This window comes from Camellia sinensis, chromosome 4 (assembly GCF_055761805.1).
Source record: "Camellia sinensis isolate YWXY chromosome 4, ASM5576180v1, whole genome shotgun sequence".
Taxonomy (NCBI): domain Eukaryota; kingdom Viridiplantae; phylum Streptophyta; class Magnoliopsida; order Ericales; family Theaceae; genus Camellia; species Camellia sinensis.
In genome coordinates this window covers 153701932-153712493 of record NC_138964.1, presented here as the reverse complement: position 1 = coordinate 153712493, position 10562 = coordinate 153701932, and the positions used below count along the sequence as shown (strand labels likewise).

Here is a 10562-nt window from a genome sequence, read left to right as displayed (position 1 = left end):
TGTAATGAACGCAATGCTGTCACCAATGTCCTTTGGAAGGCATGATCATATGATTTGCAAAAAAAAAAAAAAGCTGTTCAACGTATGCTTCACAGGGGGGCCATGGTTGTAACAACCACAAAACTAAGAAAATAACTTGCGACATATAGGCATTCAGAAGCATGCATCGAAAACGTATTTCCCTGTCTTAAACGTAGCGCCACAAAATATTAGACCGTAAACATCCCATTCATTTCCCAAAAACGAAGCACAACCATGCTTCCGGTCCGTCAACCCATGGACTTACCTACAACTTGTCACTGCCCGTAGCTAGCAAGAAGAAAAAAAAAAAAAGACATAATGCAAAACATGCACACACCACCATCCTGTTTTAGTACATAACAAACAGTACCATAAGTCTAAGTTTTAAAAAGGAAGAACAAGACATGCATCTGCAACACTCGTAAGACCGTAGCATCACATCCGCCTACCCCCAAACAGGTTTGCAAATGGCCCCGACGCAGTACACTGGAGCTGCTTCTGTGTAAGCCAGCCAATGATGTGGTCGTCATCAGGCTGGCACATCATGACCTCCCGGTAATCAGCGTTATCCATAAGTGTGGAGGCGAAGTGGAATAACGGTGTACCAATCAGAGACGGAATACTGCTCAGTTTATGCATGCACTCGGAAATAGTGTACAGTGCTTCGTTGCCTGTCAGGTGCCTGACCGTGACCTGCTGATTCTTCGAACGGACCACATCTGTCATTCTGTTCATGCTCTCCGCAATAATAGACGCACCACTTGTTGCCTTCTTCGACTTTGAAACACTTGTTGATGGCGTCTTTCTCCGTTTTGCCTTTTCAATCGACACATGCTCCAGTGAAGAATCGGAATCCACGTCCTGTACTCCTGTGGGTATCGGATCAGCGAATGGCTGGGCTCCCAAACTACGCACTGAATCAGATGAGTCCGTAGCAGCTTCAGGAATGTTCTCTCCCGGGGTCCAATGGTGCTTCCCAGTAGCTGCTGCCCCCATGAAAACCGTCTCCAGCAAGTCACGGTGTTCCAACGTTTTCTTCCTGAACTTCGCACACACCTTGTTGATCTGCAGACATGTACATGTGTAAAAGAGGTTGACGTTATATTTCATATTAATACATTTTATTCAAGTTGAACTAAGAAGTAAAAAATGTACTGGTAAATGAGAAATATAAAACTTGTTGGTACATGTACTTACTGATTCCATCTTGTCCCACCACTCGTCAGGTGCCTGAAACAAACCGGTGTCATAGTCAAAGCCTATCCCGGACACTCCCTTGCTGGAATCCATCAACTTCATCCACGCTTGCCACTCTTTCTTCAAGCTCATGTACTTATTCTTCAACTGTTTAAGTCCATGTTTTTTTCCTGTTTTTCTCTGAAATTTCCTTGACAAGGACTTGTACCCTGCCTGGCTGAGGACTAAGAATGGCCGATTTCCTTTACTAATCTCATTTGCAATCAACTGGAGGAAAACTCGGACTGACTTACTGTCCCATGAGGCCTTGTGGCTTAGCTGAGTTTGTGTCTCTTCAAGACTGGTTGACTTGTCACTGACAACGCCTTTGCTTTTCGAGTGGTTACGAGGCGAAGTACGTGTGGAAGCCATTACTAATGTACGGTTACAAAAGATATACATCACAAATTTTGTTGTTACATACACACACACAACAGATGACACATTAAAAACAACAAACGCAGATATATGATGCTGAAGATGAAATTTGCATATACCCATTGAAAACATTTTTTACGTACGTACAGAGGTTCCATGGGAGTTAGTAGTGGACAGAAACATGATAGTTAGTATTACGGCTCCCATATGCGACAACATAATACCATCGTACTACAAACATACTAACTACATACTAACAACATATTCAAGACATACTAATGTCTTTGTACATACTAAGAACATGGTAACGGTGCTTACATACGGCACAAAAAAATAACAACGACAATGCAGAGCACATACACAATGGTCTTAAGCACGCGCAAGGATTGTTGAATGTCTATGACATCAGCCCGCAATTGCATGGCAATTTCATCTCCGGGTGACGCATAGCCTTGGTTCTCATGGCTTCGTTCTTCACACCAACCAATCCAACTGACACAAGGCTGATGAGTGAAAAGTATGCAACTATTAGTTTCATGGGTTGTTAATGTTCATTAAGTTTTGACCGGTAAAGATTGGGTCACTCACCACAGGGCGGGGACATACAAAGTACGAACGCCCTGGATTCTTGGTGGACCTGGAAATCCTAACAATACACGGGCCATATCCACAGGCACACATTCGTCCTGGCCATGTACTGGAAGTTGCAGTTGAGGTGAACGACGCCATGCTACGATTTAATATAAAGTAAATTGACATGAATGAACATGAACACGATTACGTACTCAAATTAATAAATCTATGTTGTAATATATTTTGATAATATTTTTTATGCTAGGCAGCAAAATGGATTGGTGAGCATATATTTGTACTATATTTACGTTTTTGAATATATTTATGATAAATTTTTTTATACTTACATGTAGTCATATCTGTTTAATAAAACTTTTACACTCTTTATTGTTTTCCTCTAAATTTGTAATATATAATATTAATACATTAGTAATATCTGTCTAACATTTGTTTAAGATATATTGGAAATAAACTATTTATTTAATATATTTTTAATATAAATTTTATATATATTTTGTAATTTGTTGGTAATATATGTACATAATGTATGTAGCTTACGTACCAAATGTAGTTCGAAAATAGTTATGGTGCTAATTAATTTATTTTTAGGAAATGAGAATTGACCCTTTCATGTTCAGTTAAAAAATAAACGCAAATTAATACATCTAATCTGTAATATATTTTCAATATATATATTTTCTTTATTTAGAAAACATTTTGGAATATATTAACGATATAGTTTTTCATAATTAAATGTAGTCATATCTGTTTAATAAAACTTTTACACGCTTTATTGTTGACCTCTAAATTTGTAATATATAATATTAATACATTATTAATATCTGTTAAACATTTTCGTAATATATTTTTAGTCAACTGTTATTTTTCTATATTTCTAACATAAATTTCATATTTTTTGTAATTTGTTGTTAATATATGTACATATATCTACCTTCCTTCCCAAATGTAGTAATAAAAATATTTACGGTGCTAATTAATTTATTTTTTAGAAATGAGAAATGAGCAGTTCGTCCTGAGTAAAACATATATGCAAATTAAGACATCTAATTTGTAATTTATTTTCAACAATTTTTTTTTTCATATTTTGAAAATATTTTTTGAATATATTTATGATATAGTTTTTCATAATTAAATTTTGTCATATCTATGTAATAAAAGTTTTACACGCATTTTTTTTAACTGTAATGTATTTTTAATAAACTGTTTGTTTAATATATTTGTAATATAAATATAATAAATTTTGTAATTTGGTGTTAATATCTGTAGATAATATATGAACCTTCCTTCCCAAATTTAGTTGGAAAATAATTTTTATGTAATTAATTGATTTTCTTGAATTGAGAATTGACCATTTCGTCTTCAGTAAAAAATATACGCAAATTAATACATCTAATTACACATATATGTTCAATATATTTTTTGTCTCTTTTCAAAACATTTATTCATATATTCATGATAAAGTTTTTCATAATTAAATTTTTACATATATGTGTAATAAAATTTTTACAGTGTTTACCTTGTAAATCAAAATTTGTAATAAACATTTGACATATATTTTTTTAATATCTTCGTAATATATTTTTAATATATTGCTTAATTGATCCCGATTTTCAATTTTTTTCTTTTTGGACCACAAGTGATATATATTTTTTCACAAGTTGTTGTTAATATCTGTAACTTGTAACCCAGAGTTGGAATTATTTTTTTTATGTAATTACAAAAAATTTCACAAATGGAATTTGAGCATTACGCAACAATCAGGGCAATAGAGCATTTCACAAATGGGAATTCCTAATTTCTGTTAAGCACAAATGGGAGCCACTCAGAAATGGGAACAGCATTTCTTATTAAAAAAAACAAAAAAACAAAAAAACAAAAAAAAAATGGAAGATCTGCATTTCAAACTATCCGAACAGATATTTCGAATTCAACACCAGATTTGCATTTCCTAACTTGTATATATACAAATCAGATCAACTATTTGAGAATCAGATCATATATTATATATATATATCAGACCATTAATTTGTTAATCAGATCATATATTATATATATATATATATATATATATGTATATATACAAATCTGCCCCAAATTTGGTGGATGCGAACAGATTTCGAACATCAGAACAGATCTCAAAGAGGAGATTTAGGGATGAGACAGATCGGTGGCCGGTCTGTGTATAATATCAGTGTAATCAACCCAATAACGACCGTGAGCCAACAGATCGGCCATGAACCGATGCTGTTATGAACATACACTACGCAGATGGGAAGAAGAAACAACAAATCAAATAGGCCATAGATTGTCACCTGCAGATCGGTTTGAGTGTGCAAGAGATGGTTGTTGTTCGCGGCCGCGGTTTCAATCTCCGGTTGCGATTTCGTCTGCCAAGGTCGGTCCGACCGCCTCCAGTACCTCCGTTCTTCTTCTCCTCTGCTCCGAAATGGGTGTGTATGAGCTCTAATGTGAGCTTCTGTTTGCAGAGGGACAGACTTTAGCCTCTCGGGGCAATTCGGTAATTTCGCACGAGACAGCCTCGCCCAACACCCGCTCAATTCCATTTTGTCGTCACTTGGCTAATTAGCCTTTTTTGTCGTGACTTGGCTAATTTAGCCTGAATTGTCTTCCCAAACAGACGCTAAAACACCCCCGAAGCCCTAGCTTGACAGGCTCGGAACCTCGTAGTGAGGCATAGTGGTTGGCTTTGACAAAAGGAAGTCTAACCCACGCTCCTAGCTCCGGTCTGGTGCCTGTACACCTACATATATATATATATAAGCAGTGAGCTAAAACCCAGTGAATAACATAATGCATAAAGAGGTTAAGAATGAATGTCCTTTCAGTATTGAAAACAGTCAATTGATTCAGTATATCAATCATCCAGTCATAACAGTCATATGTGGTACATCCAATAGCAGAACAGTACAGTAAACAGTAGGTCTTGAAAGACCGAACAGTCAATGATGGCCATCAGTAATGGTTCCAAACATGGGAACCGACAGAGATCTCTGTAACAGTAGCAGTAGTAGTAACAGTAGCAGTAACAGTAACAGTAGTTGCTAAGAATGTCACAATACAGTTCAGAATAGAGGACAACATTTATTCAGTTAACAGTAAACAGTTCAGAAAACAGTTCAATTAATCATTCAGAAAATATTCATTTTCAAACATATCTTTACAACATTGTTACTCACAGAGTTCTGGGCTACAGATAAGCTAGAGCGCGTCTCCGAATGCCAACCCTACATAGTTACAGAGTGAACACACACTAAACTACACAGTTGGGAAAAATAGTAACTTAACCCCTATCTTGACTCGGTGTGGTTCTACATCAATTTCCTCATTAAGATGTCTTAAACTAGGCCTAAGAATGCCTAGAATGAAATGAGGATGCAAAGATGCACTTAGAAAATATTTTCAGAGTTTTTAGAAAACAGGGGTCTCGCTCGAGCGTGGGATCCCCCGCTCGAGCGGACATGCAAACAAAAGACTCCGCTCGAGCGTAAACTTTCCCGCTCAAGCGTACTGAAAAAGTACTAGATGTGTGAAAATCACGCTCGATTGGGCGCTCGATACCCGCTCGAGCGTGTGAAACAAGTCCTCGCTCGAGCGTCCAATACCCCGCTCGAGCGGACTGTAAAACAGTGCAAAGTGCTGGAAGCACGATTTTCCCGCTCAAGCGCCAGTAATCCCGCTCGAGCGGAAGTCTAAATTCTGGAAATTCCAGATTTGAACCTCAAGCTCAAAACCAAGTTTCAATGTACCAAATTCGATCCTTTTGGGCTAATTTTCTGGAAAACACTTCAAAACTCATAATATAACATGTTTCAAAGGTTAATTTGATAAATCAAAGCCCAAAGGTAGTTCAATTAAATCCAATTTCAAACCAAACTTTCAAGAACATGATAAACATGTACATGCATGAATTTAAACACTTCAAGGCTTCAAATGCTAGCTCAACTGAACCAATTCTTTTCAAAACAAGGTAAATTCATGGTCCTTAGCAAAAATATGAACATGCATGTGACAATTTTCCATGAAAACAACTTTAAACTCATCAATATAGGCATACATGCATGAAATAAGCTTCAATTCAACATATAGAATCAATTCTAGACTTTAACTCACTAAATTTCCATGATTCATGAAGATACAACTTAAATACATAAACCAAGGGATAGAATCTCTACCTTTGGTTTCCAATCACAAGTCTAGAGGCTCAATTTTGGCAAATTCTCTAACAATTCTTCTAATTTCCAAGCAATCAACAAGTTGAACTCAACTCTCTCACTCTCTCTCTCTTGGTCGACCAGGAGCTCAAGAAGAATGAACAAGATGATGCACAAGATGGAATAAAACAAGCCTCAAAATGTTTGGTGTAGTGGCCCACTAATAGGGCAAAATGGTAAATAATGCAACTTGTGGGATTTAGCTTATTTTAATCTAATTTAATCATACCAAATTACATTTCAGATAAATACACCATAAAATCACATAAATTATGATTAACACATATCACTAACCAATTTCAGATTCGGCTGCCGATAAGGCCTTCAATTTGCAGTTTAAAGCATAAAACATGAACAGATAACTTAACAGTCAACAGATAGATATGCATTCAAGCTAGCGGAATCAATCAATCAGTTTAGTGATTTCAGTTAATTCAGTCAATTATCATAATCAGTCTCAGTTTAACAGTGATCAGTGGTTTATTAGTAAACAGTGGTGAAGGTTGTCACATAAGCATCCAATGGAGTCTAAAGCAAATGTGGTGAAACATGCCCTAAAACCAAAAAAACGGAAATTTTCTGGAGAAAGTTCCTCAAGAAGTACAAGTTTAATGGCAAATATTATATCTGTGACAAAGAGGGACATCGGGCTAAAGATTGTCATAGCAAAGGTAAAAGCAAAAGAAGAATAAGTAAGAAGCATGCTCAAGCCAATATGACCAAAGTGGACAAAATTTCCAATGGTGTAGATGACATAAATCTTTCTGCAGTTGTTTTCGAGGAAAATCTTGTCGAAAATCCTAAAGAATGATAAGTGGACACTGGTGCTACTCGTCATATTTGTGCCGACAAAAAGATGTTCACATCTTACTCTATAGGGGACAACGGTAAACAACTTTTTATGGGCAGCTCCTCGACTTCTAAAGTTGAATGACAATGAAAGATTATTCTGAAGATGACATCTGGAAAGGAACTCACTCTCAACAATGTGCTGCATGTACCGGATATTCACAAGAACCTTGTTTCCAGATCTTTGTTGAGTAAAAATGGGTTTGGGTTAATTTTTTAAAGTGATAAGTTTGTACTTACCAAAAACAGGATGTATTTAGGAAAAGGTTACGTGTCTGATGGCCTTTTCAAAATAAATGTAATGATTGTTGTACCCTCTGTTATTAATAAAAATACATCTCCTTCTTACTTGCTTGAGTCTTCAAATTTATGGCATAGTAGACTTGGGCATGTTAATTATGGATCTTTGCGTAGATTAATTAATATGGAATGTTTACCTAAATTTGACATTGATTTAAATCATAAATGTGAAATTTGTGTTGAAGCAAAATTATCCAAAGCTCATTTTAATTCAATTGAAAGAAATACGGAATCACTTGAATCAATTCATAGTGACATTTGCAATTTTAAATCAATTCAAACTAGAGGTGGGAAAAAATATTTTATCACTTTCATAAATGACTATACTAGATATAATTATGTTTATTTCATTCGAACCAATGATGAAACTTTGGAAACTTTCAATCAATACAAAAATGAAGTTGAAAATCAACTTGGTAAGAAAATTAAAAAACTTAGAAGTGATAGAGGTGAATATGAATCACCTTTTGGTGAGTTTTGTAAAGAACATGGAATAATTCATCAAACCACCGCTCCTTACTCACCTCAGCAACATGGAATTGCTGAAAGGAAAAATAGGACTTTAAAATAAATGATTAATGCCATGTTAATCAGTTCTGGATTACCTTAGAACTTGTAGGGGGGAAGCAATACTTTCTGCTAATTATATACTTAATAAAGCATCCCGAAAGAAAGTGAATCAAATACCTTATGAATTGTGGCATGAGAGAGTACAATCCTACAATTACTTAAAAGTGTGGGGGTATTTGGCTAAAGTGACTATTCTTAGTCCTAAAAAGACTAAAATAGGTCCTAAGACTGTTGATTGCATTTTCATTGGTTATGCCAACAATAGTAGTGCATATCGGTTTTTGATTTATAAGTCAGAACATTCCGAAATGCATATAAATACTATAATTGAATCTCGGAACGCATCGTTCTTTGAACATATATTTCCAAACAAGACTAGACGAGAGACTAGTACTAACAAAAGATCTTTTGATGCTATTACTAACTATGATCAAGAACAAGAGCAAGAGATAGATCACAATGAGGAAGAGGAACCTAGGCGTAGTAAACGTGCTAGAACCTCAAAATCTTTTGGTGTAGATTTTCTAACATTTTTGTTAGAAAATGAGCTTTTAACTTCCAAATAAGCTATGTCCAGTCCTGAAGCTCCTTTTATGGAAAGAAACTGTAAACAGCGAAGTTGAATCCATCTTGCAAAAATCACACTTGGGGATTAGTGAACTTATCACCAAGTTGTAAACCTCTTTGGTACAAGTGGATTTTCAAAAGGAAAATGAAAGCGGATGGATCAATTGACAAATACAAGGCAAGACTTGTGGTCAAAGGTTTTAGACAAAAAAAATGTCTTGATTACTTTGACACATACTCACCAGTTACTAAAATAGCATCCATTAGAATGCTAATTGCTATTGCATCGTTGTACAATCTAGAAATTCATCAAATAGATGTGAAAACTGCGTTCTTAAGTGGTAAGTTAGATGAAGAAATTTACATGGAACAACCAGAAGGATTTTCTGTTCCAAGAAAAGAAGAAAAGAAAAGAAAGTGTGTAAATTGGTTAAACCATTATATGGTTTAAAATAAGTGCCAAAGCAATGGCATAAGAAATTTGACAAGGCAATGATGTCAAACGATTTTAAAATTAATGAATGTGACAAATGTGTTTATATTAAAAACATAAGCAAGGGTTATGTTATAGAATGTCTTTATATGGATGATATGTTCATCATAGGTAATAATAATGACATGATTAAAACTACCAAGAAAATGTTGAATAAATATTTTGACATAAAGGACATGGGGATTGTTAATGTAATACTTGGTATGAAAATTACCAAAACATCAGAAGGTTATGTTTTGTCACAATCTCATTACATTGAGAAAATACTTGACAAATTCAGCAAAGATGATGATCATCTTGCTAGAACACCTGTGAATATTAATTTGTTTATTTCTAAGAATGTACAGGAAAGTATTTCTCAATTAGAATATATCCAAATTATTGGAAGCTTAATGTATTTGATGAACTGCACTCGCCTAGATATAACTTATGCAGTAAGTAAATTAAGTAGATATACGAGTAACTCAGGAGTAGAACACTGGAAAGCAATTATAAGGATTCTAAGATATCTTCGATTTATTCGTAATATTGGGCTTAATTATACTAGATATCCAGCAGTATTTGAAGGATATTGTGATGCAAATTGGATATCGGATACTAGAGACTCAAAATCCACCAGTAGGTATGTCTTTACTCTAGGTGGGGCGGCTGTATCTTGGAAATCTTCCAAACAGACTTGCATTGCTAGGTCTACTATGGAATCAAAATTTATAACTTTAGATAAAGTTGGGAAAGAAGCAGAATGGTTTCGGCACTTCCTTGAAGATATTCCAATGTGCCCAAAACTGGTGCTTGCTATATGCATACATTGTAATAGTTAATCAGCAATTGGTAGAGCACAAAGTCATATGTATAATGGTAAGTCGACATAACACCGTGAGACAACTGCTCTCTAATGGAAGTATTTTCATTGAATATGTGAAGTCTAAAGACAACATAGTGGATCCACTAACCAAAGGGTTAGCAAGAGAGTTAGTTGATAATTTATCGAGGGAAATGGAACTTAAGTCTATTAAATAAGAGTTACCACAACGACAACCCAACCTAGTTGACTAGAGATCCCAAGATCTAAGTTCAAAGGGACAACCGAGTTGTGTATGACTTAGAAGGATCACTGGGGAGCCAAACTCCTGCACATTTCTATGATGAAATAGTGATGTCTACAGCGTTTTAAGTTAAGTAAAACTTTTAATGATTCTTATATCTAAGAATACCTAGTGGAGTATGGCAGGATACTCTTCATAAGAATCACATATATGAGTGTGAACTAGGCTGGTTCTATGAGATTTGTGAATGGCTACAATTCTCTAGAGCACTCATGA

At 35.2% G+C, this 10562-nt stretch overlaps 1 protein-coding gene across 1 annotated transcript; it reads right to left on the bottom strand.

The window, feature by feature from the left end:
- Positions 1-456: 456 nt before the first annotated feature.
- On the bottom strand, positions 457-1629 carry LOC145824142 (L10-interacting MYB domain-containing protein-like). Its single transcript, XM_082923745.1, has 2 exons — positions 1219-1629; positions 457-1086 (listed from the first exon to the last, which is right to left on the bottom strand). Exons 1-2 carry the CDS (start codon positions 1627-1629, stop codon positions 457-459), a joined length of 1041 nt encoding a protein of 346 aa, XP_082779871.1.
- Positions 1630-10562: the final 8933 nt, after the last annotated feature.

Excerpts from the sequence above, each read along its gene's own strand:
- LOC145824142 (XM_082923745.1), bottom strand. The coding sequence starts at position 1,629 with ATGGCTTCCACACGTACTTCGCCTCGTAACCACTCGAAAAGCAAAGGC. Across the intron at positions 1,087-1,218 it reads GGTGGGACAAGATGGAATCA|ATCAACAAGGTGTGTGCGAA; the intron begins GTAAGTACATGT and ends ACATGTCTGCAG.